The following is a 13,597-nucleotide window of genomic DNA, read 5'->3' on the forward strand; positions in this document are numbered from 1 at the left end:
TATAATGTTTCTTTTTGTAAAATATTATATTTTTGTATTATATTCTGCTTTTTTCTATTTGTTAGTTGCTTTCTGGCACTGAAGCATTTCACCACACGTGCTGTGCATGATTGTGTATGTGACAAGCACAAATGTGATTTGACTTTTGATCAAAAACATCCAGATAATAGTCATTAAACTCTGAGGAAACATCTGGCTTTACAGCTGCTGAGTGCTCCACTATGTTCAAAAACTATTTTGATGCTTTGTTTGTCTGTACTTTTGTGATTTGTGTGATGTCCTTTTTTTCGTTTGTTTGTTTGATAGGTGCATGCCTTGGTTATTTATTTAATATTTATCTTTATTGCACTAACAGGAGAGCTGTGCTTCAATTTCGTTGTGCTAACATATTTTTTAAAACTACCTTGCAATGACAATGACTCTATTCTATTCTGTCTGCTATTTTGTACTAGACAGGCAGGGTACAAGCCGACATGATCACAATAAATCAGCATCAAATGCAAACAACAGTCCTCAACAGTCCTGTCAATAATGCTTTAAACACACAACCATCCACCCAAACTGCATCCCAATATGGCAGTGTGCTGCTTCATCTACATCGCTCTACTTCTATTTCTTTCTTCATTTCTACCTTTGAATATTCCAAAATGCTATAACTCACAATACTAACATAAGTGAAAAATAATTTGTGTATCTGCATTGTTATTCTGATCCACTCCAAAATATAATGGGCTCTTCCTTGACCCATATTACACCTTTCCACAATACTTCATGTACACCTGGCCAGGAGTTTTTCTCTATTACTGCTGACAAACAGACAAACAAGCGACGCTGAAAACATGACCTCATTGGCATAGGTAAATGTAGAACACCACTGGAAGCACACTGACACACATGATAATTTGTTTTCATGTATCAACAACTTTAATCAAATTTAACCATTTAGTTTGAATCAAAACTGCAGCACACTGACCAGATCTGTCTAAATGACCAACAGCCCACCAGCGAAAGGAGACAATGCTCCTTCTTTGGTAGCAGAAGGAAAATTAGCCACCGGATATTTAATTTAGTCAGTGCGTTGCTGTGAAGATATCAGAACAAACATTACCTGTCAAACACTTGACAAATTCTTTCCCACGTGTCTATCCACACTCTGTGAGCACCAGTGCTGCATTGGACTACTGCCCATAATCTACAGCTCTATTTCAAACTGTCATGATAGAGAGCTAAAAAGAAAGTGGCTTCTGTTTTCAGTTCATTACCTCCTTAGTGCAACATCACATTGTCCATCACCAAAACGTCCTGTTATTTTGATGCTCATTACCGAGCTTGTAGTCATGTCATTTTGACAAAAGGCCGCAACAGATTTGTTCCGTCACATGGACACGCAACATAAATATTAATTATAGAGCTTTTGGGATTGCTGTTTAGAATATGAAACAGTTTCTCTGTAAGGGCAGTCAATTAGAAAGCTAGCTCCTTTCACCAGCCACCCAGGCTTTGATTGCAATCATTCAGCACTTACTCTCCATTTCCTCAATCTGTCTGTGTTCTCTGCCACTTCATTTATTTAATCGCAGCCAAGATTGAAGCTATTAGCCACCTATTCTCCAAAGCTGACAAAGTAGGAAAGTCTACCGGGTTGGGAAAAGAGCCAAATTGCAAGTAAAACTGAAACTTTTCTTGACATGACAGGTGAGCTTTTAGGTGCTAAAAACTATCGACTTAAGATCAGAAGGTGGCAAAAACACAGAAATGTGTGCAAGCATGCCTAATAGAATGCCTAATAAATCAGGAGAGCTACAGATGGCCCCTGAACTGTCACTTACCCTAACTCTTGGCAGGACACGGAGCAGTTTATGGACACTTTGTTTCTGGTTGGAATATAAAGTTATTTTTGTATTTGGTCTGTTTGAGTCACTGGCTTCTTTCAAGCAAACCAGTCAAAAGTCTAATTGTTTCCTCAGGAGCTTGTTTATTGGACTTTCTGTCCTGCTGCTGTCCTGCCAAGTTAGAGATATGATGTCAGAGGGAGTAAAAAAAAAAATCAGTTAGACCCGGTGGCATCTCTGTTCCGCTCTTTTTTAAGCTGTAATTGCCTGTCCACTAAACCCCTCCCCAATCAATGATTCTCCAATCATAGCTTAGCAACTGTAACTACGCATGGCAGGCACAAGCTTTTAATTTTTCCTAATATTGAAGGATTGTATGGTGTGCTTTTGTGTAACCAAAAACATGAGGTAAAAAGTAAAGAAGAATAAGATGCATTATCATACATTAGCATGTCCAGCTAAATAGTTTGGTACCCATGTAGTAATACTGATGTAGTTATATTTAGCCAAGGAGCATTTATACTACAGAATATTGTGGAGTTACAGGTTACATTTAAACAAAAAAGAACTGTATACGACAGTACCACCATTGCGTAGTATTTCCGATCTGTGTGGAAACTGGTCCTGGATGCTACTATAGTAGCGTTAAGGCTAATATTAGCGAAATCTTGAGATTGTCCTCTCCTGAGAAACGAGCTCAAAGGTGGGGGCAACCTTTAGTGTGCACAGTAATAATAACAGGAACAAAGAAGATGTCAGGTGATGTAGTATAAAGAGCAAAAAAGTCCACAGAGAGAGGTGGTCTGGCTGGATGGATGGGTCAAACACACAACTTTGACCCACTGTTCAAGTCCCCTGTGAAACCAACAATCAACATTGAGTTGGTTTAACTAATTTATGTTACGCAACTAAATTTTGTATAAATGTACATCACATTCTACATGACATTTGCAACTACTGTACGGCAATATGAAACTACGTCATTAGAGTTTAAACCTAACCAAACTGTTTTAATCTTCTGCCATCAGTAGGGGCGTTACTTTAGGAAAACACTTTTGTGGGTTGTATGAGAGGGCAGGAACAGACAACCTTTATGGTCATATGGGTTAATCTAAATCCCATAACCACCATTTGTCTTACCCAAGAAAGCTAAGAAACCACACTGGGTTATGTTACAGCAAAATAATCTGATCTCACATTTTTCCTTATCACAGTTCAATCTGCTAGTTGTCATTTCAGACAGCAAAACTGTTTGTTGGCTAGAAATGGTCTACTTTTGTCTGAAATCGAGGAGCCATTGTTGTCAAAAATACTAAACTGGTAGTTCCTGGCAAACCATGACACAGTTTACAGAAAAAACAAAAACACAATAACAATACAATATACAACAACAAACAAAAAAAACGAGAGTAAACACTTTGAATAAAATGGTCTTAACATTTTACGTATGAACACTCTTAATTCCAAGAGCTGTGGAAGCCTCCCGGGGATAAATGAGCTAAATGTAAAGAGTCTGTCAATCACCGGCACGACTTGATTAGCCACAATGGAAAAGCATTTTTGCTCTGTGTCATGTTGTGACAGTAATGCAAACACTCTGCTCGTCTGATGAAAGCCGAGTTCTATATTAATGTGTATATAAATGCAAGTATCGCAGTGTGAGCGACAGCACATGAATGAATGAGTCTACAGCATGGTCAGTATAATGGGAACTCAATGAAGAAGACCATTAAAGTAAATTTATATACAGCAGGTATGTAGCATATACTAAAATGGAAATATATATGTATATATATATATATATATATATATATATATATATAAAGTAGACTTGTATGCAATATGGGGGTTTCAGTGTAATACTTTTAAAATACTTCTAAAATACTTTTCTCCATGGTTATGGGAGTGTTGCTGACTGATTACTGGACCATTTGAGTTATTTTTTTACATTTAAGTCATGTCTTTTTTCTGCACAGGTATTTTGGTATGTGTTCAAATAGGTGCACAGTATATTTACTTTCTTAGAAAACCCTCACTTCACTTCAACTCCCTTCCCAAAAACTAACAATAAAATAAAAAACAGAAGAAAAAACCCTGCCACAGTAGGAACCTTTTTTGAAAGTGGCTCCCTGTTGGTGTGTTTCCATTGTGATGGAGTCAAGTGACAGCTGCCAACATGTGGCCATCAGGTAGAGATAAACGTGACTGCTCAAGTTTGTGTAGGGTGAAGGTGTTCGTCAGTTTGTCCACGTAAAGGTGACTGCAAAATGTGAGTTCAGCCAAACAAATATGAGAATAGTATCAATAATCTCCAAGTCAGTGTATTTTGAACAAATGTCAACCTGTTGGGACGGCTCCTTAATTCTGCATTTGATATGGTTAACCACGACATTGCCTTGAAAATTGGTAGTGTAACACTGCTATTGCCTGGTTTTACTCCCTTCTCTTTGACATATCTTTATTTGTTGTAGTGGAAGAATTATGATCATCCTCAGCCCACTTTAATATGGTGTTCCCCAGGGGTCAATTATTGGTCCTTCATTATTTTCTATATGCTTCCTTGGGGTCAGAACGGGCACAGCTCCAGCCTCAGACCCACTCTCCTACCTCCACCTCTGCAGTCTGGAGCTTGGAAAAGGAAGTGAGCATCTCTGAAATTGTGTACAATCATCAGGAGAATGCGTTCATTAGTTTGAATAAGTCATACAACCTTCACCATTAACCCCAAGGTAAACAATACAACCTTGGGCTCCAGTGCTGGAGGGCAGATGTTAGATCATACAACCAACTCAATCTCTGTTCAGTGCATACATTTTAGCATCTACCGCACTGAAGCTGGGCCAGAGCCTGGAATTGCAATGGGCCCCTATTGTAATATAAATGTTTACTGTTATGCGGACAACACACAACTTTTATGTATGTTCCACTGTGTGATAATGACAAACACTTTTCATTTTGATATCATATGGTAGATGTCACAGCCTGTGACATGTGACTTGAAAAATAGTCTTGGGAGCCTGTCCTTTAACACTCTGCCTGCAATCTGAGTGTGAGTTCATTACCCCTGAGCTTTGTTTTCAAACCAAATAAAGGTAGTACAATTATGCTTTCTCCAACTTTGGACCATTGCAAAAGTTATCTTTCTCAAGCAGACCTCGCAAAATGTCATCCATGCTTTCATCTTGTCACGTCTCTATTATTTTAATTCCTTGTATTCAGGACTGAGCCAGAAGGCCATCTCCCATGCTACGCTCTGCTACCTGTTAGGTGTAGAATTGATTTAAAACTTTTAATTATTCCTTTTAAAGCCCTGGCTGTGCTCTTACCTAAAACATACATCTCTCCTTAAGGAACTTAGGTTAGCAAACTCAGTGACTTCTTTAACCGAATAAGGCCTAAAGCGCCTGGAAAAAAATGCCTGGAAAACCTATGGGCGATTTTCAAATGACCCCCTAAAACCTGAAGTTTTTCTGGAAATTCAACACCTACTAAATAATAGATTTTTCAGCCTCTGTAGCAGATAAAAATGAAATTCAAAAAGTATTTGAGAGCTTATACCCGTGGCTTTCATTCGAAGTTGAGTTTATTTGTCCAAACCTTCAATACATTTTTTTTTTAAATCAACAAACTCAGCAAATGTTACATTTGTCTGAATAAAAAATCCTATGCATAATACTAATACATGCCCATTAGCAAGATGCAAACAAGATATGACCACTGGAAGAACAAGACATAGTTCTCATTAGCCTACTCTAATAAAAAAATATATATATCATAATAATAATAATAATAATAAATAATAATAATAATAATACATTTTATATATTGCACTTTTCAGGGTACTCAACGACGCATAAAGTAATATAAGACATAAATAGTCATGATTTCTTATATCATCATCACAATCAATTAGCCTATTATTAGTATTAATATTAATATATTATTAATAATATTATTATCTCCAGATGGCCACAAATCTGTCTGTTCTTTGGTGAAAATATGTTGTCTAAAAACATATTCCTCATCCATAAATGCCGGTCGATTGGTTCCGAGGGTTCAAAGTCCGGATCAGCAATTAAATGATCGGCGCTGTTTTCATCAGATCTCTTCCGTCACTTAATGCTGAGCTCCTCCGCTATAGTCGTCTTCCTCCATGATTTATAAGTTCTGGAAAAGTCCGATGTTGCATTGCGACACTCCCACATGTATTCTGATCATGTTCTGATGCATTTCATTGGCCAGGGGACCGAAAATAGGTGGAAAAAAATACAAATACTACAAAATGACATATCCGCTGTCCCGGCCTTAATGGTAGAGTGACGCAACAGCGTTCCCGGCTTTAATGGTAGAAATGTGGTAATGCTTTCCCGGCGTCAATGGGTTAAATCACTCCTCCTCATTTTCAACATTAAATCTGTTCTTTGTCTAGTAATCACTCAAAACATTTTTTACTTTTCTTGTTTCTATCGGACATTATTTGTCATTTTGTACAGCACTTTGTCGGAACCCAATCACACAGAGCACATTGAAGCAGCTTGGGGTGGGTTTTTGTTTTTGTTTTTGTTTTTTTCAATGAGAGTGAAGCGTTTTGCTTACTGTGCACCTGACATTTTTCTCCAGCTGAAAAAACTTTTACTCAGAGGAGAAAAAGCACCAAATGTCATGTATTCCCCCAAGCTCCTGGACCAGCGGGTAATACTACCCGGGATTTCTCCTCTACTTGAGGAGTGTCCCCCAGCCTCTCAACCAGAGCCAGATCAAGTGCCTTCCACCTTTCCATTTTTATGCTTATACAACCAAGTTGTATTAATCTGGAATAGTTCTTTAATTTTAAAAACTTTTTTTGGCAATACTAACGTCTATTTGCAGCACTTGTGCTTGAGATTTCCAGTAAATCCAATGAGCAGCGATAACAAAGTGCTCTCCATCATTTTCTTCTTCTACTGCCTGTCCTCTCACTGATTACTCATTGTGTAGAAGTAGTCTCCTGTCTGTTTCCTGCACTCTGTGCCTCTCTACACAACTTTCAATCTCTCACTTCACCCTGTCTGACCTGCACTCTATTCTGTCACTCCATTTTATTTCCCAGACCCCTCTCATCCTCTCTTCACGTCTCTCTCCCATAGCAGAAATTTCGAAGCCTTTTGGCAGCAACACTCAAAAACGTCTGAGCACATTGTGTCATTGCTCGCTTATTGGCGTCTTATTTCTCATCCTCCTCTCTTTCCCTTTCTGTATTCAGGTGAGCGGGATCAATGCCTCGACGAGCAGGAAGCGTGAGCAGCGCGTGTTATTCATGGTGGTGGTCATGGTGATCTGCTACTTGTTGTGCTGGCTGCCGTACGGCATCATGGCACTGCTGGCCACCTTCGGGCCGCCAGGCCTGGTCACGCCCGTGGCCAGCATCATCCCCTCGGTCCTGGCCAAGCTGAGCACGGTCATCAACCCAGTCATCTATGTCTTCATGAATAAACAGGTGAGAGGGGAGGAGGGAGGGCTGAGGCTAGGGTCAGCAGGCCGAGGTCATCATGCCCACTGAGGCCAATCATCTCCGTTGTTTTCACGGTGGTTTGATATCACTGACATGAGTCATTATTTTATAATAAACTGTCAATCCAGTGCCTTCTGGACACTGCATAATCTCAGGTATGTACCTGCATATGAATGATGTGTTTTCCATGTTTAAATTTAGCCATTATGTTACAGATTTGAGGAAAAACATGCATCAAGTAGCATCACAGGGTCCAATGTTCAGCTGTCTAATGACATCAACATTCAATAAGATGAGGAGTTGATGCCCAAGTCTTCCTGTTTTCATCGTGTTTCTCAGGCCGCGTTGGACAAATCTAATATTGTCTAATCAACTAATCCAAGCCTTTCATGTGATTCTAACCATTTCCTGGTACTAAGCGACTGTTTGTCAAACCAGAGGGGGTATTTGTAATGTCACAGAGGCAGCCATCGTCTGAAGTGTTGATAATTAGTCTCACAGTAGGCCTCAATTAACCTTGGTCCATGCCCACTTTAGACACTATGATGAATCACCTAGAGAGTTATTATCTTTAATTGGGAGCTCCTGTATTAAGCTTGCTGTTATAGGTGGCCTGGGACATTATTATGTTTACTTGCTCTGCTACTTAGTTTTTTATTTATCTCTACACAGGCAACCAACCATTTAATATAGCAGACACAATGACAGCATGGCATATTACTCTTTGCTGGCTTTCGCCTTATATTTAAATTTTATATAACTAATACAACTTATGTAATCAGCCTCCACAAAGTGAATAATTAAGTTTTCTCAAAATGTCAAACTATTCCTTAATCAAACATAATTAACCAACAAACAATCTAATCTAAGAGAAAAAAAAACATCTTACGGCATCAGTAAAAAACTCATTAATAATAATAATAATGATAATTTGCTTCATTAGGACTGCCTGGGTGTAGGTTGATGAGATTTGACTGACAGTGACCAAACAACCCACCAACTGTTATCATATTTTGATAAAAAACCGGGCTAAATCTTGATTAGATGAAAAATTGCATGACAATACTTTGTTCTCATTGAATCCCACTGCCCATTTCAGACCAATGTAAAAAAAAAAAAAAGGAAAATCTAAAATAAAATAAAAAATACCTCATCAGCTCTAAAGTTTGCACTTTTACTTACAGTGAGAAGCTTATTAATAACATGAGTTTCAGGCTTTTAAGTTTATGCTCATATAAACTATAGATCATTGGAAGAAATGCTGCAAACACATGACTGTCCGTCTGTCACAAGTTGTAGACAGAGACAAGGTTTTTAGGTTGGCAACTTCTAAACTAGACTCGGCTCGCTTGTGCTTTTTCTGGCTGGAGGCCAGAGACACGGGAGACAGGATGAAAGTCAGAAGGCAGTCAGGGTTGGGAAGTGATCTCCAGCATCAGACTTGTTTTTTATCAGTCATTCCCCGTGTTATACACTAGTGGCAACAAGTGGAGTTTCTAAACAAGATGTACAAACATACTAAATGATTGATTAGGAACTGAAGGACACAAAGCCTTCGTATGCCAATAATTAATCACAGCAGACCTTTAAAGTAGTGTCACATTTATTAAGCAACACTGACGTGTTTGTATTATTAATTCAATGATGGAAACAAGCATGTTTTTGTTCAATATTTTAGTTGGAGCCTTTTTTATTTAGCAATTTCGGGTTTCGACAAAGACCAAGCTCATAGTCAGGAGTAAGAGTCCAGAAGAGTGGTTGGAATAGATCCGAGATTCTTATAGCTTATAGCGCAGGTCTTTAGGTGATGTGTCTCATTAAATCTGATTTAAATTCACCAATCAGCAGGAGCACAGATGCAATTTTGTATTTGTTTAATGACAATTCAAGTACTTTGACTAGTTCTTTTTTTCCTGGTGTTTTCTATGATGATTAATTGTGTTCAAATCATTAAAGAGCTGTAAAACATACTGACACAGTTCATACAGGGTTTGAGTCTCGAAAGTGATTCAAACATATTTAAAATCATTTGCAGGGCTGTACTCAATGTAATTTTCTCTTTTACATTTGAAGGTTCTATTGAGGTTTCCCCTGCCCCACCCCAACTGTGTTCAACTCTAGTGAGGCTATAACCTGTGATTAGGTGTCACAAGTCCACTTCGCTTTGTTTGAAGGGGTCAAGAGCCAAAAAAGTTGGGAGCCACTGCATGGTGGGCCTGATGGCCCACCATGCAGTGGCTCCATGCATTGGCACCATGCATTACTTTTTGTGGCACCATGCATTACTTAGTGATAACTGATTAACTCTGAATGTGTTTGGGAATACTGTATGTACCACAAAAGCATAGCATAAACTGTTACTATAACAACTTTAACTTAACGCCTGTAATATTACTTAAATTTGAGGTCCTGTTTTGCAGAGGGGCCTTAATATTTTCAGTTTGACTCCTACATAATGCACGAGAGTAGCAATAAAGAGGCCCGCAGCTCATTTTTTGTGGCTCTCTCGTGGGTTATTCCAGCCCTTTTCCTCTGCCACTGCCTCATGTTGTATTCAGGGTTTGATTTGCTTTATATCAAAGCAGGCATTAACCAATATAATACCAATATACACAATTAATTATTAATATCACACCAAACAAATTCACTACAACAATAATTTCTGTAATGGCTCACCAATCTCAGTGAACATGGAGCTGTTGTATGCTTTGTGTATGCTTTGTGTCTGTTTGTACAGCCACTTTCTCAGGTGTGTGATAACAGCAGCTGCATAAATGTCTACAGATCCCAACTGTAATTCCCACAGGGAAGATGACACAAACAACTTTCCCTGTCGACAGATTGTATTTACAGAACAAATGACATGAACGCAGCATCAGCATACTTAAACAGTAGACCGTATTTGTCAGCTGTCTTATGCTTTAAGTTTTGAGGTAACGGGGTAATCAGAAACAGGATTTTGGGTTTGAGTGGTGGAGACTGTCTGGGTGTGTTTTGGAGAGCAACAGTGAGCTCTACAGTGAAGAACTGAAATTTGTACAAAATCCATCCACATCATAGAAAAACTAGGAAAACAAGGGCCTGGTTCAAAATTAGAGCCTGACCGATATATCAGTTGACCGAGATTATCAGCGGATATTGGCCTATCAATATATCGTTACCTATCGATAGGTGTGCATTTTGTCTGATATGCAACAACCTTCACTATAGGACTCCTGCCGATGCCACGTTTGTCATTCTAGAGGTGTTTTCACATTCCTCCACTGAAGGGGGAGACGTCTGTGCACTTCCCTAAAATCTGAGATTCAAACGTACACTGGTCAGATTAGGTACGTCACTATTTCAAAGGCCAATCAAAAGCCTTTAAAGAATCCTCCAGCATAGAGAGCGACAACACTGTAACATAGCAGCAGATATGATTCTGTGTTTCACAACCAATGCCAGTTAAAAGCTAGAAGTGGGCGATATATATCGTCTACAATAATATCGTTGACGTTGTTTTGACGATGTGCAATTTTACAGTACTGAACATTTAAAAGATCTCAAAAATAAAAGAATGAAAGGCGCATAGACGCTGGAGGAGAGGTGCATGAAAGTCACTGTGTCAACAATATTAAGAAATGATAATGTGCCACTTATTTACTCATGCTTAAATGCTCAGAGTTTACCTCAGGAGAGAGAACCTGAATGTTAACCCATTTAATGTCTCTACATTAAAGTTTAACAGGGAGTCTCTTTAATGCTTCAGTTTAAAGAAAATAAACAAGAGCTGTTGTTCTGAAACATTGTGTCCATCCATAGATGTCCTGGCAAGCATGAAGAATTTTAACAGCTTTTTGGGGGGTTAAGAAATCACATTTTAAAAGGATATATTGTCAGATTATCCTTATTGGAAAATAAAAATAAATAATAAAGATTTTTTTTTTTGGCCATATCGCCCACCCCTATTACAAGCTCAAAATGCCAACGACACTTACTATTCTGATATGTCTGCCAGCACAGATTCCTTATCTGAGTCTGAAGGCTCAAACATATATGGCAGAATTTCTCTAAATAGAGAAATTAGCGCCACATATCACAAGCCAGATCGTACTGCTCCATCACTGGTCAACCTAGCATGAGCAGCAGTGGTGGACGGGCGCAAGGTCAGATCCAGAATTTGCCAATGAGAAAGAGTAGATGTGCTGCCAGCTGCTTCTCTCTTTTGTGGTATAAAACCTTGTCAAACTAAATATTACAGTGGAGATACATAAAAATTGTCTGGAGGAGCACTTCAAGCTTTCTTTTGTGTCCTGTCAAACATTTGGTTAACAGTATCTTATTTCTTGCAGGATACCCAACATCTTACAGAAGAGTACATAAGCTTATAACTCAAACATTAACTATTTGTTGTGTTTTTACCTGGTGTAGTTGGGGTTTCAGCTGGTATACAACTTTCAAGTGTAATTTAAAATAGTAAAAGAGGTGATTAATGAAATATAAAGTTGAAATATGAGCCTTCTAAATTAGATTTTAGGAACTTTAGACCTATTATTAAATGATTAATAAGACATTTGCAAAGTTCCAAAGCTGCAGGCGACTCTTGTCCTTGGTTGATAGATGATATTACTTTCCGTCTAATCGCCTTATGGTTTAAGACATTTAATGCCTTTTACTGTGATTTAGGATTTATATTTTGGATGTGGTGTGGGCTGGAACTTTACTCCTGAAACTTTATTCTTATTAAGTTCCTCTCTCGTAAAACTCTTTGTACAAAACAATACATTTACAGTTAAGATTTAAGATGTTTTGTTCCTTTCTGAAACACAATTCATCATGGCATGAAAAAATAACGGCAGATAACCAAATTGTCCTCCCCTCCCACTGAGGCAGACTGATAAAACTGAACTCCTCAATGTAATCTTTATCATCTCATTCTGTTCTATAAAGTGAAGCACAAAATGCTGTGTAAGGTTTCGGAAAATACTTTTTTTCAGACTCCAGGACTACAGGATTACATGGACTATATAGAGAATTATATACAGTGCTGTTTATTGGAAAGTAAATCTTATCACAGGTTCCAAAGCCTTTCAAGTGTTATTCTCTGCTATGAAGTTTAAACTTTTTTTCACAGTCGAGGGTTATCTTATTGTGAAGTTGGAAATCAACACAAAACTTCACTCTGTTCCAGATGTTGCTCATCATCTGGAGGTACAAGAGCCTCCCTTTGCTCTTCCATCTGTTCCATCTCACACACTCTACCTCCTCCTGTCCCAACAGCAGCTAACTGACCTTACAGGGACATTTTAGCCCACACTTCGTTGACCTCATGACAGCATGAAAATGGAGAGAGAGGGACCAGATGTCCTGTATGTCATTTTCAGTCTTCAATTCCTCCCAGCCCGTTACTATGGAAACTGTGAGTTGAGGCGAGTTGAAGACTAAAAATGCTGTACAGATACAAGTAGCAGCTGGTGTGTGTTTGTCCCATCAACGGTGAACACCGCTCGTGGGCCAAGAGGCCGGAGGTGGATGTCAGGGACGGAAAAACAGGAATTATGGGTAAGTTTACTTTGCACTGAATCATCTATATCTCATGTGAATACATTTTGGTTGATAATGTATGTCCGCTGACAGTAGGTGGCAGTTTGGTTGCCAAAACTTTTGAAAAAGTGGAAACCTAAAGGGCATACAGCACAGGGGAAAGAAAGAACATTATTGTTCCCCCACAAACTGAGTCTCTGTGCAACTTTTTAAATGATTACAACTACAGCTCACTCTTCTTCTTAGTTACACACACATTCACACACAGCTTAGCCCAACAATTCAATGAATCTTAACATAAGAGCCTCCCTTGCTTTTTCCAAATGCAGAGAAGCACAGTGCAGTAACAAACAATGTACATAGAGGGACTACACAAAACAATGTAATCGTTTCTGCTACACAAAGCTTTCTGGCTACAGCTCCATATTTTGCGATCAGACAGAAAGGTGATAATAATTAATTGAACTAATTTTCATTGGTGGCTGGTTTGTTTTCCCCCTTGGTGCAATAGGCTATGTTTGGGCAGTAATCACTCTTGTTTTTTTGGGGGCGTTTTGCCTTTATTTAACCAAGATGTCCCATTGAAATTCAGAATCTCTTTTTCAAGAGAGACCTAGCCAAAATAGCAGCCAAAACTTAACAAAAGTGCGTTGTGAGCCAAAACAAACTTGAAAACTTGAAAACCTAACTAACATTTCCACAAGTACAACTCCAGAAGTTTGAGCTAAACGGCTCCTGTAGCCTGGTGTGT

The 13,597-nt window shown here is 38.6% G+C and overlaps 1 protein-coding gene across 1 annotated transcript in view; it reads left to right on the forward strand.

The window, feature by feature from the left end:
- Positions 1–13,597, forward strand: part of LOC131980882 (vertebrate ancient opsin-like) — an 87,779-nt gene that overhangs the window by 59,959 nt on the left and 14,223 nt on the right. The window contains exon 3 of the mRNA XM_059345190.1: positions 7,075–7,308. Coding sequence (XP_059201173.1) covers positions 7,075–7,308 — 234 coding nt within the window. The remainder of the gene's footprint in view (positions 1–7,074; positions 7,309–13,597) is intronic.

The sequence above is a fragment of the Centropristis striata genome, chromosome 11, assembly GCF_030273125.1.
Source record: "Centropristis striata isolate RG_2023a ecotype Rhode Island chromosome 11, C.striata_1.0, whole genome shotgun sequence".
In the NCBI taxonomy this organism is placed as follows: domain Eukaryota; kingdom Metazoa; phylum Chordata; class Actinopteri; order Perciformes; family Serranidae; genus Centropristis; species Centropristis striata.